At 46.9% G+C, this 19952-nt stretch overlaps 1 protein-coding gene across 1 annotated transcript; it reads left to right on the top strand.

Annotated features, from left to right (window-relative positions):
- Nucleotides 1-1824: 1824 nt before the first annotated feature.
- LOC142925580 (putative ketoamine kinase lp_1983) lies at nt 1825-18981 on the top strand. Its single transcript, XM_076068619.1, has 5 exons — nt 1825-2074; nt 12036-12127; nt 15257-15379; nt 15893-16050; nt 16804-18981. Exons 1-5 carry the CDS (start codon nt 1825-1827, stop codon nt 16820-16822), a joined length of 642 nt encoding a protein of 213 aa, XP_075924734.1. The 3' UTR covers nt 16823-18981.
- Nucleotides 18982-19952: the final 971 nt, after the last annotated feature.

Below are 19952 nucleotides of genomic sequence, written 5' to 3' on the forward strand. Positions count from 1 at the left end.
AATGGCTCCGACTCCCGGCAATGTAGTTTTACCCGGGTCCGCTCACCATAATGAAGGTCCTTAAAGATCGTGAGTAGCGGGTCAGGGACTCCGAAAGCACGAAGAACCCAGAGCCCAGGCCTACTGATGGTGTCATAGGCCTTTACCAGGTCAATAAAGCAGAGATGTAGGTCTTGTTGGAATTCCCTACACCTCTGCTTTAGCAAACGTACAGAAAATATGGCAGCTGTGCAGGACCACCCTTTCCTGAAACCACATTGGGGCTCCACAAGCCTCTCCTCAGCATGCCTGGTAAGGCAGTGTTGAATAATCCTTGCCAGGACCTTTCCCGGCACACTGAGGAGTGAGATGCCCCTGTAGTTGTTACAGTCTGTGCGGTCTCCCTTCTTAAAGATGGGGACCACCATGGCATCCGATCACCTCACTTACACCACCATCACTAATACCACCAACACCAACACCACCATCACTAACACCAGTAACACCACCACTATCACCACTACTAACAACCACAATCACTAACACCACCATCACTAACACAACTAACACCACCACCATCACGAGCACCCCCACCACTAATACCACCAACATTAACACCACCACTCCTCCCCCTGCCAGTATGGGACACCAAAGACAAAGATCCCCGTAGAGACTTAACAGGCTGTAGGGGCAAGTGCTGTTAGCCAGCAGTACGTATGAAGGCCGGCACGACACACGAGGGGATTGGATTGCCAGCACCACGCCCGGCCGCCTTTGTCTCCCCAGTGGCGATCTTTACACACCACACCAGGTACTCATTCGAGGTTGAGTAAACCTAGGGGAGGCCCAGCACCGGTTCAGATAATCGTTACTGCTGTTGGCCTTTAGAGGGAATCCAACTCGGGGTCGGCGGGTTCATAGCGCGGCGCGCTGTCAGCTATACGACCGTTCCACACACACACAGACTCACACAGAGACTCGCACACATACAGACTCACACACACAGAGACTCACACAGACTCACACACACACAGACTCACACACAGACTCACACACACACACACAGAGACTCACACAGAGACTCTCACACACACACAGAGACTCACACACACACAGACACAGAGACTCACACACACACACAGAGACTCACACATACAGAGAATCACACACACACACAGACTCACACATACAGAGAGTCACACAGAGAGTCACACACACAGAGACTCACACAGAGAGTCACACACACACACAGAGAGTCTCACACACACACAGACTCACACAGAGACTCACACACATACAGAGAGTCACACACACAGAGTCTCACACACAGACTCACACAGAGAGACTCACACACACACAGACTCACACAGAGAGACTCACACACACACACAGAGAGTCACACACACACTCATATAGAAAGCCTCACACACACAGACTCGCACAGAGAGACTCACACCACCACCGCCACCACTCACCCACAGCTCGGTTCCACTCCTGCTCTGGGGTCGGTCCGCGTCTCTCTAACGGCCAAACTGCCAGTCGGAAGCACGTGGCACGAGAGGCGGGGGTGGTCCAAGGTAACCACGCCCCCCGTGACGTCAGAGCCATGAGCTCCTCCCCCTCACACCTGAGCTCCTCCCCCCCTGCCCCCCCCTCGCGACTACGCCCCATGGTCCGCCATTTCCCTCCCCCTCACTACCCCCCTGCCCCCCCTGCCCCTCCTCGTGACCCCCCTTCCCCCCCCGCCCCTCCACATTCGCAACCCCCCATGCCCCCTCACAACCCCCCATGCCCCCTCACAACCCCCCATGCCCCCCCTTTTTCTCCACCTAACGAACCCCCTCTATGCCCCCCCTCACCCCCCCCTTGCTCCGCTGCTCTCCCCCTCGTGACCCGCCCCCTCACCCCCCATGCCCTGCCCCCCTCCCCCGCTGCTACTTCCGCTTAGGCCGGGGCCGAGTGGAGGCGGCGCGCGCTGTGGATTGTGGGTGGCGAGCGCTGATTTGGATTCCCGCTCACGGCCACCGTCAGTGGGTCGCGAAAGCTTCTGAAGCGGCGGCCCGCTGGGCCTCTTCTACGTCGACTCAGCCTGAAGGTGAGAACCTCGCGCGGTGTGTCCACATCAGCAGTGGCGGCGGCGGCGGTGAGGGGAGACAGAGGAGGCGCCTGGCCCACAGCCGTCACGTTCTGCTGAGTTCACGGCGCTGCTTCAAGCAGAGCTCGGCCCTGCTGCTGCTGTTGAGAGGCACTCCCAGAGGGCCGTGTGGCTGATGGGAATTATAGTTGTGGTTAAATTATAGTTGTGGTTACAGTTGTTGGTCGTGGTTATTGTTGTGTGGTTGTTATTGTGGTGGTTGTGCAGGTGGTGGCACACGAGTTAACCCATAGCACCAGGGTCTAGCCCTCCTCTTGTACCTAGCCAGGCAGAGCAGTCAACCCATGGCACCTGAGTCTGGCCCGTGGCCTCCTCCTGCACTTAGCCTGGCACAGCCGTCAAACCTTGGCACCTGAGTTATTGTGGGGACATCACCGCCACGTAGTGGTGAATGGCGACTGTTGATGTGTGTGGGCTTGTGTGTGAGTATGATGGTGAATGCGTGAGTATGATGGTGAGTATCATGGTGAGTGTATCATGGTTAGTTAGTAATACTGAGTGTGAGTTTGACTAATTCTCCTCCCTCTCGCTGTCTCTGCTTTCCCCCCTAACTACCTCGCCTGGTGTACAGGAGGTTGTGGGTTCGACCCCGACCCTGATGCCTGCTGTATATTTGGAGTTTGCGTGTCTCTGTCTCTCCCCGTGGTCGTGTGGACTTTTTCTCCGGGTCCTCCGGTTTTTCCCTCCACATTTAGAAACATTCGTTTAAAGTTTTAACTTAAAACTTTAGTGACTGCGATGATGAGCCACTTCCTTGAGCTCTCATTGGTGCCAAGTCGCTTCTGAAAAAGAGATGTTTAGCTCAGTGGACCTTAGTCTAGTTTTCTCTCTCCTTCCCGAGCACAACAACAAGCAGGAGCAGGGGTAGGAGCATTCTCCACTTAGTGGTGGTGACGACACTACGGCGCTTGTGCCAGGATATGTGCACCACAGATATCCATCACGTAGAGACCCATAGAGTCATCACACATAGACCTATACACTCACCACGCACATACCCTCAGACTTGCACAGAGAACCATAGAATCACCACAGAGACCCATAGACTCATCAGACAGAGAACCACAGACTCAAACAGATCCACAGACTCGCACAGAGCCCTATAGACTCACCAAACAGAGACATAGACTCACCAGACAGATACCCATAGACTCAATCGTACCCATACTCACACAGAGACCCATAGACTCACCACAGAGACCCATAGACTCAGAGAGAGACCCATAGACTCACCATACAGACCCATAGAATCACCACATAGAGACCCATAGAGTCATACAAAAACGCATAGACTCACCACACAGAGAACCACCGAATCAAACAGACTCGCACAGAGCCCTATAGACTCATAAAACAGAGACACATAAACTCACCACACAGAGACCCACGGACTCTCACAGAAACCCATAGACTCACCACACACAGATCCATCGACTCACAGAGAGACCCAAGGGCTTGCGTGTGTGGTTATTTAGTTGAAGGTGGAGGGGGATTACCAGCCCCTTGCACCCATCCAGAACTCCCTGTTGCCACTGTGTGGCTGCGAGGCGACGTGAGGTTTACAGCTGGTCAGGTTTGGCGCCCCCCCCCCCCCAAAATAGCAATTCTCACAACCACCGCTGCGTTATCGACCGTCGCCATTCGCCAATAAGTGACAGTGACGTCACCACGGCGCCTGTGCCAGGCCAGGTGCACTTTGAAGCCACGTGAAGTGTCGAAGGCTCGCTGACCGGAGGTCCTGGAACAGACCCAGGTGCTATGGGTTGGCTGACTGAGATGACTGGCAGATGCACCACCTGTTCCCTGTACTGTGCCAAATTGCTGCATATTTATCATCCGGTGTTCCGCTCGTTGTTGTGAGCGTCACTCCTCTGTTGTTGGTGGAGGGCGACTGTCTCCAACTGCCCAGTAGAAGCGTCCTTCACGAGCCTCCCTCGCAGAGGCCGATCCCGACACCGCTGGTACCAGTCGTCGGCAAAGCCCACTCAGCTCCACATCCTCCCGTACCGCATCAGTCCACCTCCACTCCAGCCCATGGCTTGCCCGCCCATCTACTCTCAACCACTTACACCACATATTCGTTAACGATGCGCACCCTAATCTGCCACTACGGTTGTGTGCAGGATGTTGTGATGTCACGTAGTACGACGTTTCTCCTGGTCCCCCCCCCTCCGTTATAACGCGCCGTCTATCTATGGCCTCGTCGCATTGGCCTTCATGGACGAGTGGTGATGGTGAAAGATGATTCAGCGGTGGACACTGAATTACCGGGGCCCCATTTAACGTTCAGGTGACACGGGGCACGGTACGTGAAGAACCTCTTATCTGTCCTGTAAGCAGACTCCTCTGCGTGGGATATTTAACACCTCTTAATGCACAGATAACAGCCAACTCAGCCTTGCCTGCCGGAGGAGCTCGCTGATGATCGGACAGTGTCCAGATCTCTCAAGGATCTGAGCTACTCGCACACAAAGATCCCCCGTGTAGCCTTTAACAGACTGTTGGGGCAAATGCTTTATAACATCATCAAAGGGGCGCTGCAATATGATGCAATCAAAATCACCGATCAGAGATTTTCCTATATATTGTCTTTGTTGATCGTGAATCGAGACTAATTGTATTGATTCCACTCAATCGATCCGGCAGCAAGCTCAAAATGTTCGATTTTATCTGCAGTATTCCTCGTTTCACATATCATACAAAGCAACGGTATTGATGCCCGATTTGTATGAGTGGGTGGGTGGCAGGGTGAGTGGGTTTGTGAGTGGGTGAGTGAGTGTGTGGGTGGCTTTAGTAGTTGAGCGAGTGGGTGAGTCAGATAATGAGGCGCCGCAGTGGCGAGATGTTAACTCCCTCGCCCAGAATACAGGATGTAATCAATTCGATCCCGACCCTGAAGCTGTATATTTGGAGTTTTCATCTTCTTCCGTGGTCGCGTCGATTTTTTTGATTCCTTGGGGTTTGTTTTACACGTAGGCTTTCGCGACCAATATTATCCATAAGAGGTTTTTTTTGGGTTAGATCGCGTAAATATATAAATGTGTCGTTAAAACCCACCACCACCCGACACAGCCAACTAGTAAGGGTTGTCACGTAATCAGAACATGCCAATTTATCACTAGTACAGCACACCGGTGTGTTGGAGAGTCAAGCCACAACATTTACAATCTGAGTACAACGTTTCGCCAGTAATTACAACTAGCTTCATCAGGCGACAGCCAGATTTGTGGAGAAGTTAGTCTGTTTCGTTCCTTATAAAGAGGCATAGATGTGGTGACCACACTTTGGCGCTCTTGATGCAAAGTGGGGAGGGGGGGGGAGATTAATGAGTCAACGTACATTATGCATGCGCATTATGCGAACCCTTTGCGCTTGTCCTTCCGGTCCATTGTGTGCATTAAAATAGCCGGGTTTTCCCTCCGCATTTCAAATCAACATGCGTTTAAAGGATTTGAATGCAATAAATGTTTACGTGATAAGCCACTTCGTCGACCTATTATTTGTAACCAGGTCACTTGATATACCTCTGTGGGCCTTACCTGGTAAAATAAAAAAAATTGTTTAGTTTCAGTTTATTGGATGGTTGAGTGGGTAGGTGGGATTTTGAGTGCGTGGGTGGGTCAGTTGGAGATTGAGTGGGTGTCAGGGTGAGTGGGTGGGTAAATTGGTGAGTGAGTGAGTGTGTTTGAGATCCAGTGGGTGGGTGGGTGAGTAGGTGGCTGAGCCGGAGAGTGGAGTGCCATGGTGGCGAGTTGTTAACTGCCTCGTCTTTTATAAACTAGGTCATGGGTTCGATCCCGACCCTGACGTCTGTATATTTAGAGTGAGTGGGTGTGTCGGTGGGTGCATAGGTAAGTTCTTGAGTGAGTGGCTTGGTGTGTTGATGAGTCAGTGGGTTAGTGAGTGAGTGGGTTTGTGAGTGGGTGAGTGAGTGTGTGGGTGGCTTTAGTAGTTGAGTTGGTGGGTGAGTCAGAAAATGAGGCGCCACAGTGGCGAGATGTTAACTCCCTCGCCCGGTATATTGGAGTTCGTAGGTTCCCCCCAACCCTAAAGCCTGTATACATTTGGAGTTTGCATCTTCTCCCCATGGTCGGGTGGAATTTTCTCCGGGTTCTCCGGGTTGTCCCTCCGTATTTAGAAACATGCATTTATAGAATTTGGCTGCTATAACGTTCTACGTGAAAAGCCACTTCATTGAACTGTTATTTGTGGACACGTGGCTTCTGAAAAATGTCTATTTTGCTGTGGGCCTGACCTGGTAAAATATAAAAAAAATATTCAAAATTTAGTTTAGTGTGTGGATACTTGGGTGGGTGAATGAGTGGGCAAGTGCATGGGTGAGTGCCTGGGTGGGTTTATGGGTACTGAGTGGCTGGGTGAGTCAGTGCCTGGATGTATGTGACAGTGGGTGTTTAAGTGAGTGGGTGACTGTGTGGGTTAGTGGGTGGGAGAGTCATATAGTGGGGGGCCACAGTGGCGATATGTTAACTACCTCGCCTCGTATACAGAAGGTTGTGGGTTCGATCCTGACCCTAATGCCTGTATATTTCCCTCCACATTTAGAAACATGTACATAGAGGAGTTGGTTGCTATAAATGTATACATGATAAGCCACTTTTTGAGCTATAATATTTGGCGATGGTGCTTCTGAAAACAATATTTATAGCTCAGTGGGCTTTACCTGGTAAAATAAACCTGGTTGAGTTAGTGGGTGGTTGAGTTAATGGGTAGTTTAATTGCTGGGTGGCTTTATTATTGTTTGGTTGAGTGATGGGTGGGTGGATGATTAGTTATTTGGGTAGTGGGTGATTTGGTGAGTCGGTGAGTGGCCGAGGGAGTGGGAGGTGGTTGGGTGAGTGTGTGGGTTAGAAATAGAGTGGGTGGCAGGGTGAGTGGATGTGTAAGTGGGTGAGTGAGTAGGTGAGTGGTTGGGTAATTAGGTGAGTGGCTCGGTAAATAATTGAGAAGCTGGGCGAGTAGGTGAGTGTATGGGTGAGTGTGGGTGGGTATGTGGTTTGGTGAATGAGTGTGTGGGAAGGAGGTTAGGTGGGTAGCGGGTGGGTTATACATTGAGTGAGTGCGTTAGTGACTGGGTGAGTGAGTGGGCAGGTGGGTGGGTGAGTGAGTGGGCAGGTGGGTGGGTGAGTGGGTGGGTTAGCGATTGAGTGGCTCGGTGAGTGAGTGCTGGGTCGGTGAGTGGGTGAGTAGGTGAGTGTGTGGGTGCTAGTTAGTGGGTGGGTGATTGATGGGGTGGGTGTGTGAGTGAGGAGATGGGTGGGTGGGTTGGTGAGTGCATGAGGGAGTAAGTGGGTGGTTGGGCGAGTGCATAAGTGAGTGGGTCAGTGAGTGGGTGTGTGGGTGTGTGTAGATTAGTTTGGTATGAGATTGAGTGGGATGCTGGGTGAGTGGTTGAGAAGATAGGTGGGCAAGTTAATGAGTGAGTGGGTGGGTGAGCGGAGGGGTGAGTGACGGGTTGGGTGAGTGAGTGAATGGGTGAGTGACGGCTGGGTGGGTAATTTAACATGGGAAGTTGAGTGGGTAAGTTAGCGTGTAAGTGAGTGGATGGTTGGGTCAGAGAGTGAGGCGCCAAGGTGGTGAGATGTTCACTATTTTGCCTAGTATACAGGAGGTGGTGGATTCGATCCCGACCCTGTCGCCTGTATATTTGGAGTTTGTAAGTTCTCACCCGTGGTCGCCTGGATTTTGTTCTAGATCCTCAGGGTTTTCCCTCTGCATTTAGAAGCAACATGCGTTTAGAGGATTTGGCTGCAATAAATGTATCTGTGATAAGCCACTCGTATATCTATCATTTGTAGCCAGGTCTATTCTGAAAAGGATCTATATAGCTCAATGGGCCTTGCCTGGTGACATAAGTAAATTTCGGTTTAAAGCTTTCATGACTGCAAGGATTCATCTTCTTGGTTCTTTCGGTAAAGTCACGTAGAATGGGAATAAAATAATAAAATAAGACAATAAAATTATCACGACGTTTTGGCCACCACACAAGTGGCCTTCTTCAAGTGAAGAGACAGGTCTGTCCGGAAGACAGAGCTTGAATGAACGCTGACATGCAAGGACCGCGTCTATTAAGCTGTGTGGGCGGAGTTAAAATATGAATTTGCATGTTACCAGCATCACCTCCGGAGAGGAGGAGGGGGGGGGCTGGGAACACAGGCAGAGAGGAAACAAGAAAAGGGGCAAGTGCAACAGCCAAGGTGCGCTGTTGTGTCCTGAGTTGCCTTATGACTATGCTGTAAACTGGACTACTATATAATACAATATTATACCTTCCAATCTAAACTACATGGTATAACATCATATCATAGACAAATTCCACTTTTGAATTATACAATGCGTTACTTTACACTACCCTATACTTTAGATTATAAACTATTAGACTCGTGATATTACACTGTCTTATTCTATGAACCCAACTATATACCACACTGATGTATATTCATTATGCAATTACGAGGCTATATATTGCCTTATGAGTTATGTTAAACATTACAATGTTATACTATTAATTATTATACTACTTGTTGTAAACCATACCATTGACCGTGGTGTGAGAAGTATTAAGAGGCAGTGCCAGCGAAAGGGCTGCGGTTTGAAAATCACCATAAAATACAATCAATTAAGAACCGAAATGGTTTAAAACATCTTTCCAATGGTTACTAAGCCAGAATCCATCTTCTCGGTTGAAATTGTCTCTGTGCTTGTATATGTGGATGGCCTCATGAACGAATCTCTCATGGTAGCCGGTTGGCTTGCAAAGAACCTCTGTCTTGGAAAAGTCAATGTCATGTGAGCCCACTGAATTATAACAGTGATCTGCCACGGCAGAGGAGTTTGTCCTACCGTGTTTCAAGTCTGCTTTATGTTCGCGGATGGGGTCCGATATATGTCGTATGGTTTCTCCAATGTAGCTGCTACCACAGAGGCACGTTAGTTTGTAAACGCCCGGGTACTGTATGTCTGGAACCACATCCTTTACAGATGGAACCAGATCACGGATTTTTTGTACTGTGTTGAATCGGACCTGGATCTTGTGTTTATTCAGGATTTTGGAGATATTTTTTTGACCCCCGCAATGTACAGTGAGGGAAAAAAAGTATTTGATCCTCTGCTGATTTTGTACGTTTTCCCACTGACAAAGAAATGATAAGTCTATAATTTTAATGGTCGGTTTATTTGTGGTGACGGTTGATTTGAAAATGAGCTATGTAGCTCATTGGGCCTCACCTGGTAAAATAAAATAAAAATGGGTGAGTGGGTGGGTTAGAAATTGAGTGGGTGGCAGGGTCAGTTGATGTGTAAGTACTGGGTGAGAAGGTGAGTGGCTCATTGAGTAAGTGAGTGGATGGGCGAGTAGGTGAGTGGATGGATGAGGGAGTGAGTGGGTGGGTGAATTAGTGGGTGGGTGAGTGGATGTTTGGGTGGGTGGATGAGTGAGTGAGTGTGTGGGTAGGTGGTTAGGTGGTTAGTGTGTGGGTTAGAAGTTGAGTGGGTTAGTACCTAAGTGAGTGAGTCGGCGGGTGGGTTGGTGAGTTCGTTGTTGGATGAGTGGGTGAGTATTAGTGGGTAGGTATGTAGGTGAGTGATTGACTGTGTGGGTGGGTGAGTGAGTGAAGAGATGGGTAGGTGGGTTGGTTGGTGGGTGCGTGAGTGAGTGAGTAAGTGGGTGCGTGAGTGCATAAATGGGTGGGTGAGTGAGTTAGTGGGTATGAGATTGCGTGGGTGGTTGGGTGAGTGGTTGAGAATTAATTTTGATGAGTTAGTGGGTGGGTGAGTCGGTGAGTGAGTGGTTGGGTTAGCGTATGGGTAAGTGAGCAAGTGGTTGGGTGAGTGTGTGGGGTAGTGAGTGATTGAATAAGTGGGTGAGTGAGGGGCTGGGTGGTTGGCTTGGGTAGTGAGATTGTGGGTGGGTAAGTGAGTGGGTGAATGGGTGTATTGGTCGGTGAGTGTGTGAGTAAGTTAGTCGGCACGTGATTGAGCGGGTGGCTGGCTGAGTGCGGGAGAAGATGGGTGAGTGACTGGTGGGTGGGTAAGTTAATGTGGGAGGTTGAGTGGGTGAGTTAGTGTGTAATTGGGTGAGTGGGTCAGAGAGCGGGGTGCCACTATGGTGAGATATTAGCTACCTCACCGAGTATACAGGAAATCGTGTATTCGAGTCTGACCCTGCTACCTGTATATTATGAGTTTTAATGTTTTGCCTGTGGCCTCGTGGATTTTTCTCCGGGTCCTCTAGATTTATTCCTCCGCATTTAGAGTTAAGATTTGTTTAGAAGATGTGGCTGCACTAAATGTCAGCGTGATAAGCCACTTCATTCACGTATCAGTTGTAACCAGATCACTTCTAAAATGTTTTATATAGCTCTGTGGGGCTTACCTGGTAAAATACAAAATAGTTTAGTTGTAGTTTATTGGATGGGTGGTTGGGTAGGTGGGTAGTTCGGTGCGTGGGTGGGTTAGAGGTTGAGTAGGTGGGTTAGAGGTTGAGTAGGTGGCAGGATGAGTGGGTGGGTGAGTAGATAATTGGCTGGTGAGCAGGTGGGTGGGTGAGTGCATGAGTTATAGATTAAGTGGGTGGATGGGTCAGTGTGTGATTTGGGGCATGAATAGGTGAGTGGGTAGGTTAGTGGAGTGTTGAGTGAGTGGGTCGTTGAGTTAGTGAGTGGGGGGTATGCAGGTGGGTTCTTAGGTAAGTGGTTAAGTGAGTGGCTGGGTGTGTTGATGAGTGAGTGGGTTTCGCGATTGAGTGGGTGCCAGGGTGATTGGGTTCATGAGTGCTTGGCTGGGTGTTTGAGTGGGTGGGTGGGAGGCTGAGTCAGAGTGGAGCGCCAGGGTAGCGGAATGTTAACTCCCTCGCCATTTGTATAGGACATCGTGGGTTCGGTCCCGATCGTGACGCCTGTATATTTGGAGTTTGCATGTTCTCCCTGTGGTTGCATGGATTTTTCTCTGGGACCTCCGAGTTTTTCATGCATATTTAGAAATATACATTTAGAGGCTTTGGCTGCTATAAATGTCCACGTGATAAGCCACTTCTTTGAGCTATCATTTGTTTGCCACGTCGTTTCCGACAAGGATCTGTATAGCTCAGTGGGTCTTACCTGGTGAATTTAAAATAATTCAATTGTAGTTGAACTATTTTAAGTGAATAGGTGGATGAGTGGGTCGGTGGGTTGGTGAGTGGCTGGTTTAGTAAGTGAGAGGTTGGATGAGTGGGTGGGTGGTTGAATTGTTGGTTTAGAGATTCAGTACGTGGCAGAGTGAGTGAGTGGGTGGTTGAGTTGTTGGTTTAGAGATTCAGTACGTGGCAGGGTGAGTGAGTGGGTGGGTGGATAAGTCAGAGAATGGGGCGCCATGGTGGCTAGGAGATGTTAACTATCTCGCCTGGTATATTTAACTTCGTAGGTTCGATCCCGACCTTGATGCCTACTGTATATTTGAAGTTTGCATGTTTTCCCCGTGGTCGTGCAGGTTTTTCTCCAGTTTTTCCAGTTTTTCCCTGCACATTTAGAAACATGAGTATTTTGAGCATTTGGCTGCTATAAATTTCCATGTGATAAGCCACTTCGTTAGGCTATCATTTGTGGCCAGGTCGGTTCTGAAAAATAGCTCTGGTAAAATAAAAAATGGTTTCATTTATAGTCTACATAGGATTGACTTCCCAGGAAGTAACACTCATTGTATAAACCCCAGAAGAATATTGTTTTGAGTCACCCAAACCAGAATGTGAACTGATATATTCGTATTTTCAAGCGAGGTTCTCGGCCACAGACCACCTGGACAAATATGATGTAGTTTAGTTTGCATATGAATTATTACTTGGGGTTTGTTGACATGATAAAGTTAATGTTTTTTTTGACAGGTCTATTGTGTTGTACACTGACAGGGGCTCTGGCTTGTTGGGGCAGCATCTGGCTGAAATGCACCTTCACAACAGAAAGATTGGAGAGAGGCTTCACAAGGAAGAGAAAACTATCGGTATTGAATCATGAAAATGTAAAACATGTGGAAAACTAGGCCCACCGATCCAATCCTAGCATCATGTCAACTATGTATTATGTTGACATTCCTTCACACTGAGAGTAGGCATGCTAATCGGATCTAATGAATGTGTAAACAGGCGATTTGTGTGTAAACAAACACACATTTCATACAGCTGTTTATTAATCGTAAAAATAAAGCGATTGAGCTAGTGAATGAGATAGACACATGCTGTCATTATTTCATACATGAACACAACCAGCCAGCCAGCGGTCATGATTTTCCACACCTAATCACATTCATCTCTTTGTTTTAGCCATCTTTGTGATGAATGGAACTGTATTGTTCATGTGTGTGCAATGTACTTTTCAGAATATGAATTATGTTGGGTAATATATGAATTATGGATATTAAAAGTATCTGTATTTAAGTCCATCAGGGCAAACTCTTCTGCAAAGGAGACTTAGAGCATTCAACATTGCGTCCCTTTATATTTTTGCTAATCGCAATATTTTTCGATTTAAAGCTTTCGTGACTGCAGGGATTCATATTCTTGGTTCTTTCGGTAAAGTCACGTGGAAGGGAAATAATAAAATAATACAAATAAAACATATAATAAAATTTTCACAAAGTTTCGGCCACAACGCAAGCAGACGTCCTCAGATAAAGAAACAGAGCTGTCGGAAAGACAGCGTCTTAATGAACACTGGGCAGTGAACACTGGGCAGTGTTCATTAAGACGCTGTCTTTCCAACAGCTCTGTTTCTTCACCTGAGGACGGCTGCTTGCGTTGTGGCCGAAATGTCGTGAGAATTTTATTATATTATGTTTTATTTGTATTATTTCCCTTCTACGTGACTTTGCCGAAAGAACCAAGAATATAATCGCAATATGTTCAGGAGATAAATGTCAAGGTCTGCTAGCCAAAAGAAGGCTTTAGGAGAGAGTTCATGTAGTTTTGCTATTCATTCATTAAAGGGCAATAGAGTAAATGCTCAAATAAATGTTTTCAGCTAATTTTTTATATACGCTAGATTTACAAGTCTATAATGTACAGAAAATACCATGGTTGGCCAGACCATCGCTCGGCATCTGCATGTGGCTCCTGGGCAGTTCAAGTGTGGCTCTGCAGAGGCGCTGCTAATTTGTAACTCTTCAATTTAACTTTATATGAAGTGAGAACAATCTGGTATCGGAGGCAGGCCATGAGTACTCCCAGGGCACTGAGATTTCTAAACTCAAAATTCCACAGCCAGTCGACACGAGTCAACTTCTGTATGGCTAATCTTTATCTCTTGTGGCTCCCGCGGCCATCTGAAGATTATGGTGTGCTGCTGGTAGGGTCAGGAAAGTTGGTCACCCTTGGTATATATCTGTATATGCGTTGATGATTTTGTGCAATGTTCAGCTGCTCCGTCACGACAGGGGTCCCAGTCAGTTTGAGACTGCTAAATTAAGGTTCTCATGTGCTTTACAGATTTTGATAAAAAATTTCAGTCTTGAATTTCTCCCAACAGGTATGGACCCTGGGCAGGAGGATGTAGAGTATGTGGGATTCGTATGGCTATATGCTGTGGTTACATCCCACATGTGATCTCCGCTTTAAAGTCATGAAACTGGTTGTAGCCCATTTAAATTTTAATATACCCGTTTAACACGTAGGATTTCGCGGCCAATATCATCCATAATATCGTTTTTTTTCGTTAGATCGTTGAAATATAAATTTGTCGTTAAACCCGCCACCACCGACACAGCCAATTCGTAAGGTTTGTCACATAAACAGAACATTCCAATTCGTGAAGGGCTCACAAGTGACGTCATCACATCTATCCCTCCAAGGAATGAAACAGGAGGATTTCTCTACGAATTTGGCTGTCCACCTAATGATGATAGTTGTAATTACTGGCGAAACGTCATACTCAGATTGTAAATGTTGTGGATTTTCTCTCCAACACTTCGGTTTGCTGTACAAGTAGCGGATTGGCATGTTCCGTTTACGTGACAACCTTACTAATTGGCCGTTAGGTGGTGGTGGGTTTAACGGCTCATTTATTTTTATGCGATCTAACCCAGAAAAACTATATTATAGATTTAATATACCCTTTTGTTGAAGGACAGCCTGGGTGACCAAAGTTTTATAGGAACGGCAATAATGTTTACTTGATTAAATTAGTTTTATCATGGAGCGGTGAAATCAGCTGTTGTTCAGATGTCAGTCTAATTAGTATTACATCGTAGAAAATTGAGAGTCCTTTGTGTAATAGTCTATTAACCACTGATGATGGTAACATTGGTTCAAGGTTACATTTTAAGAAGAACTAGATTGGCGTACATTTTATCTTGCATAAGTACACACATTTATAAAACAATATATTTGATAAAAAAATGCATATATTTTCTTCCATTGCACACAGTTGTACCATTGATAACAGGGCACACAGTTACAACTGACATCACCAGATGTCACTGAAGTTCCCTCAGAGATCGATCTTTCATAACCAGTGTTCACATAATCAGTTATGTTTTCGCTAATTACCAATTACACTCAGCCGGGTTTGACAGACTTGTATGAATGTATGTTGAACTTCCTTTCCACCGTACATAGCCAACCGTGCTAAACGGAGGTGTGGGAATTAAGTGCAGAACCTATCGTTAGGATCAATGCTGTTGTAATTTTTTATGAGGATATCAATTGGTGGCTAAAATGAGATGTTCAAAGACTACAGCATGATAATCGGTACATAACATGAGTGTCGAATTACGTCTTAAGAATTACCCAGCCATTTGTACGTAAAATTCAACGTTTCTGGGTGACATCTTAAGTCCGTGTTCTTCATTGCAAGGCCCGCGGGCCGGTGGCAGTCCCTGGTGTCCTTTTTACTGCGACCCCTGACGTGCAGTCCCCGACAATACACACAAGTGAAAACACCCCATCATGCTGTCAAACCCCCCAATGGTTTCAAATGTGAGATGGCTCTTTCACTGATAATGTCTTATTCGCGAAAGTGGCCCCCCGCCGAAAATGAGTGAATATCACTGTTTTAGGTCAAGGATTGGCCAAATAAAGTAGGTATTATTTGCTTATGCTTTTAAATGTCTGTAATAAAACTATATTTATGCCACCAGCTGAATGAGTGGCAGGAGGACTTGGTGACGTTCTTCTCACGGCAGCGACTGCAGCTTCAGCTGGACATGATAGAGAAGGACTACGGTGAACGGGAAACCCGCGAGCTCTGGTCTCGGCTTCAGGTTCGTAAGCCGTTTCACTCTCGCCCTTAAATACATGCAGCAGTGTAGCTCATCATGTGCACAACCATATGGGAAACCCATTTGATCACAGTGGGTTTTCGAGGCGACTTTAAAGGTAAAGTGGTGTTTCACAGGCAGGCTTTCGCGACCAATATCATTCATAAAAAAGTTTTTTTTGGCTTAGATCGCCTAAGTGTAAATGCGTCATACACCCACATCCACCCAACACAGCCCATTAGTAATGTTTCTGACATGAACAGAACGTACCATTTATGTTATTGCTTCGGCACTCTGGTGTGTTAGAGAGGAAACGCAGAACATTTTCAAACGAGCACGACCTTTCGCTGGTGATTACACCCAGCATCATCAAGCAATTGCCAGAAGCGTTCTGGCTTCTGGCAATTGCCTAATGGAAATTGGAGGTGGGTGTACGACGCATGTAAATTTATGCGATCTAACTCGAAAAAAACGTTATCATGAATAAAGTGGTGTTGTTTTTTGCGTGGTGTGCAGCTTCGGTTGGGGGATTTTTTCCGGGACGTAGAGGTGGTTCCGGCACTGCTCCACGGTGACCTATGGACTGGGAATGCTGCAGAGATAAATGAAGGGCCCGTCATCTTTGACCCAGCCTCCTTCTATGGGCACTCGGAGTACGAGCTTGCCATCGCTGGGTAAGAAAAAACTACAAACAACCAAAACAATAGCAGCAACTGCCGTTCACTGCCCTGTCTGTGGCATGCAAGGTTCATTCTTATAACCTCAGTGTGGCAAGGGCTGGCTCATTAAATAAATAACAGAGACCAGGTAGAGTTGTGGTTGAGATGTCTACATGCTGAGGTCTCCACCCTCTCTATTTGCTAACTTACAAAGACTCATCCTTCCTTGCTAAGGCTTTTTGGGCAAATCCTGTTAAAGCTGATACGGTGCACAAAACAATAGTGGAACGATAAAACTTTTACTTATCCACGGCACTTGAGGATGCTTGAATGTTCCAGAAACACAGTTTGTCGAACAAGGAACCCCTGTTTCAGAGACAAGTTGCCACTGATGTGCTTTACCAGGAATCCAAGCTGAAGATAATTCATTACATGTCAAATGGAATTCAAACCCTCAGAGCTGGGATATGCTTCAGTGAACAAAAAGATATTTGACATGATGTTTCCTGTGCAGCCATTAGTTACCAAGTTGAGACCACATCATTCCTGCCCTCAATTCGCAGGAACGTTTGTTGATAGATGGCTCACTGATTTTTGAACGGAGGACCTCAATGGCATTAGCTCGGTGCTCTGACATTGAAATTAACCTCGAGCCACTCAATTTCCTGCATTACGTTGAATTTGTGAAAATGTTGTTCATTGTTATGTTGTTCGTGCTGGAACAGCAGCATTGTAAGATTTTGAATGTTTGGTGTTGTTTGGGTACAGGATGTTCCAGGAGCTTTAGCTCCACGCTTCACTCATCCTACCACGCTCTCATCCCAAAGTCACAAGGCTTCGGCAAGAGCCAGAAGCTCTAGCAACTCTTCCACTACCTGAACCACTGGAATCACTTTGGGACAGGATACCGAGGGTCATCCATCTCCACCATGCGCAGTCTCCTCAAGTGAATGAACGGTGCAGGAAATCGTGGGCTATGGTGTATGACTATAAAAATTCTTATCGGCCATGATATACATGCTATACATTGTTGAATAAAGGCCTTCCCTAAGCCACCACTAAATCTCACGAAACTAGTCCATTTAAATGCTGTGAAATGCCCTAGGCATTCCACGTAAGTGTGACCGGGGGTCCCTTTGTTCCGCATCCTGGCCGTGATCTCCACGCAAAAACTGGGTCAGTTAATGTCCAAATCAGAATCTTTAATTAGGCTGGACGAATCTGATGAGCTATGAAGCTCTTTTTTCACAGATGTCCAGTTGGGGCGAGTCAGAAAGTTACAACAACAAACAACAGTACAAACAGATGGGAGGGCAAAGTAAAGGAACGCGAAGCAAATTTTTACTTAACTTTCGTGACTGCAGGAATTTATATTCTTGGTTCTTTCGGTAAAGTCACGTAAATAGAAAACAAAAAACAATAAAATAAAGACCGCTTGTGTTGCGATTGAAACGTCCTGGGTTTTTTGCTTTTATTATTTTAAATTTATTTTTTATTTGTTATTTTTTTAATTTAATTTTTTTATTTAATTTTAATTTTATTTCTTGTTTTCTATTTACGTGACTTTACGGAAAGAACCATGAATATGAACGCTAAGCAAGTCATGAATAAAAATATATAAGAGTTCAAATTGCATTAGTGCATCAATTCCTGCCAAAAATTTTTATCACCAAATTCCATTTTGGGCAAGGCAGCATAACAAAAACAATCCCAGATGTTTGTCTAGTACCAGTTACATTGTATGTGTTTGTTGTTGTTTTGCTATGGGAGTAAACCCATGCAGAGAAAGGGACCAGAATTAGGAAGGCGAAACCAGGCACTCCTTCAGAAGATGCCATGCACGGGCGTGACCACTGCACCACCCTGACGCCCAAACAAATGTAATTCAAATAATCTACAATACTGGCAAATACACCCTATTAGTATCAACCGAATGTCTGGACAATCTGACCACCTCTACACAAGTAACAGTTGAAAGTCAACGCTGTGATGTTGTGCGATTGGTGCAAGCGGGGTGAGGTCAAGGCCGATGACTGCTTCCAGCGGTGTCAAGATGAGCATTTTGAAGAGGCTCGCGAAGGATGATACTTGGCAGTTGGGTGCAGTCTCCCTCCATTAACAACAGAGGGCAGAGGAGCGACGCTCACAACAATTGGCTGAGCACTGGGCGTATACAACGCATGAAGTCGGCAGCAAGTTTATCTCAGGGAGTTGACCCGCACACGACAACTGGGTCTGTCCCGCGTGTTCACGCTATAACGCGGTTGCCTTCATTTAGGGAACGCGCACCGCCATAAGGCGACTTGTGAGCAGTCGACGCCGAACTACTTTCTTGAGCTGCGCGGTTGAGCGAGACGAGACGGTAACGCGGCGGCGTCCCCTCAAGTTGTTTGTAACCCAATTCTGACTGCGCTTGGACATTCATTACGGGGGAAATAGTTTTCGCTTAGCGCGGCACTTTTCAGGAACGCATCTACTGCGTTAAACGAGGACCCGCCGTACAGGTGCTGTGCACACTGTACTCGGAATCAAAATCTGTTTTGACCCTGGAGAAATCCGAAGTGCTATCAAGCTCTCACTCACAGGTGTCCAGTAAGAGGCGGTGGGGGGGTCACCAAGTGACACGCAGCTTGACCGTGGAGTAGACTGCGAGGACGCCAACGTCGCCTAGGCAACGCCGCCCCCCTCTGGCTCTGCCTGCCTCGCTCTGTGCACGTGAGGTGTCAACCACGTGACGCGGGCCACTGCGCGCGTTGCGTCACCGATCACCGTGGGGGGCCCCTCCGCTACGTCCACATCGTACAGTCGCACATTCATTAATAGTCACACTCTTAATCATGTTTATGGTCATCGGCATTAAAGGTGAGTTTAATAATAATACCACTACTACACAATGTGTGCATTAATATATACGGCATGAATAAAACGCACCTGTAAATATCCTAAGTAAGTTTGACCTGACATTATTGCACAACAATTGCCCAGCCACCGTGGGATGTTTATCCTCCAATGTGTATCTGGCTCTGACCTGACTTATATAAAAGTGCAGCTCTGCAATTGCTTGGTCACACCACCGCTGGTGAAAAGACTTTCATGAGAGCGAACTCTTTACGAGTATTTGGTCTACTTTTCCATATAACAATCGGTTTTACCCTTTCTGGCAATACAACAGGTGTCAAGATGTTAAAACACCAAACAGAATCCTCATTCAAGGAATCCTGTCTGCATTAACCACACGTACTTGTGGTGAACATGGAAACATGCTCTTATAATATATGCATTGTCTTTGAAACTGATTAGTCCACACCAGGAAGGTCCCATATTCTACTTTTCCACGTTGACCAGATGTGTTGGAAGAGCCGGCTGAAAGTCACACTTTGCTGCATCACACGTGACTTGCCGATCAGCTAACTGTGGTGGACCCATTTAGCGACCTCTGGTCTGTGAGTTCAGTTTACTAACCATTAACAGCATGGCAGCTTTCTAAGTGGCTTGTATGACAACCCATGTCATTATCTCTTGCACAGCCTGAAATAAGTTTTTGGCGTCAGGAATGGAAATTATGACTCACCCACCTGCACCTGCCTTGTGCTCCCAGACACCTAAGGACCTGACTACCGCTGTGAGAAATTGACGGGTGTAGACTGCTGCATGGCGATGATGTATTCACGTCGTTCCTGCTGTTTTCCTCTTTTGCTAGGTGATGCAATTGGTGTGCCAACACCTCCAGATGCAGTTCCTGAAGGACGTGGGCATTCGGGACATGTTCGTTTTGCCTGTGATGAATGAGTTTGTCCAAACACAGGGAAGTCAGCCTGTTCATCGAGGTGCGTTTCCCATGTTTATTTCACTCGATTGGTCGTCTGTTTGCAAGGTCATGCTCTGCCCAGAGGTCACCCACTGAGATTTTTTTTACC

This window comes from Petromyzon marinus, chromosome 2, assembly GCF_048934315.1.
Source record: "Petromyzon marinus isolate PM22_M1 ecotype Great Lakes invasive population chromosome 2, UKy_Petmar_22M1.pri1.0, whole genome shotgun sequence".
Lineage (NCBI taxonomy): Eukaryota > Metazoa > Chordata > Hyperoartia > Petromyzontiformes > Petromyzontidae > Petromyzon > Petromyzon marinus.

Excerpts from the sequence above, each read along its gene's own strand:
- LOC142925580 (XM_076068619.1), top strand. The coding sequence starts at position 1,825 with ATGCCCCCCCTCACCCCCCCCTTGCTCCGCTGCTCTCCCCCTCGTGAC. Across the intron at positions 12,128-15,256 it reads CAAGGAAGAGAAAACTATCG|CTGAATGAGTGGCAGGAGGA; the intron begins GTATTGAATCAT and ends TTATGCCACCAG. Across the intron at positions 15,380-15,892 it reads AGCTCTGGTCTCGGCTTCAG|CTTCGGTTGGGGGATTTTTT; the intron begins GTTCGTAAGCCG and ends CGTGGTGTGCAG.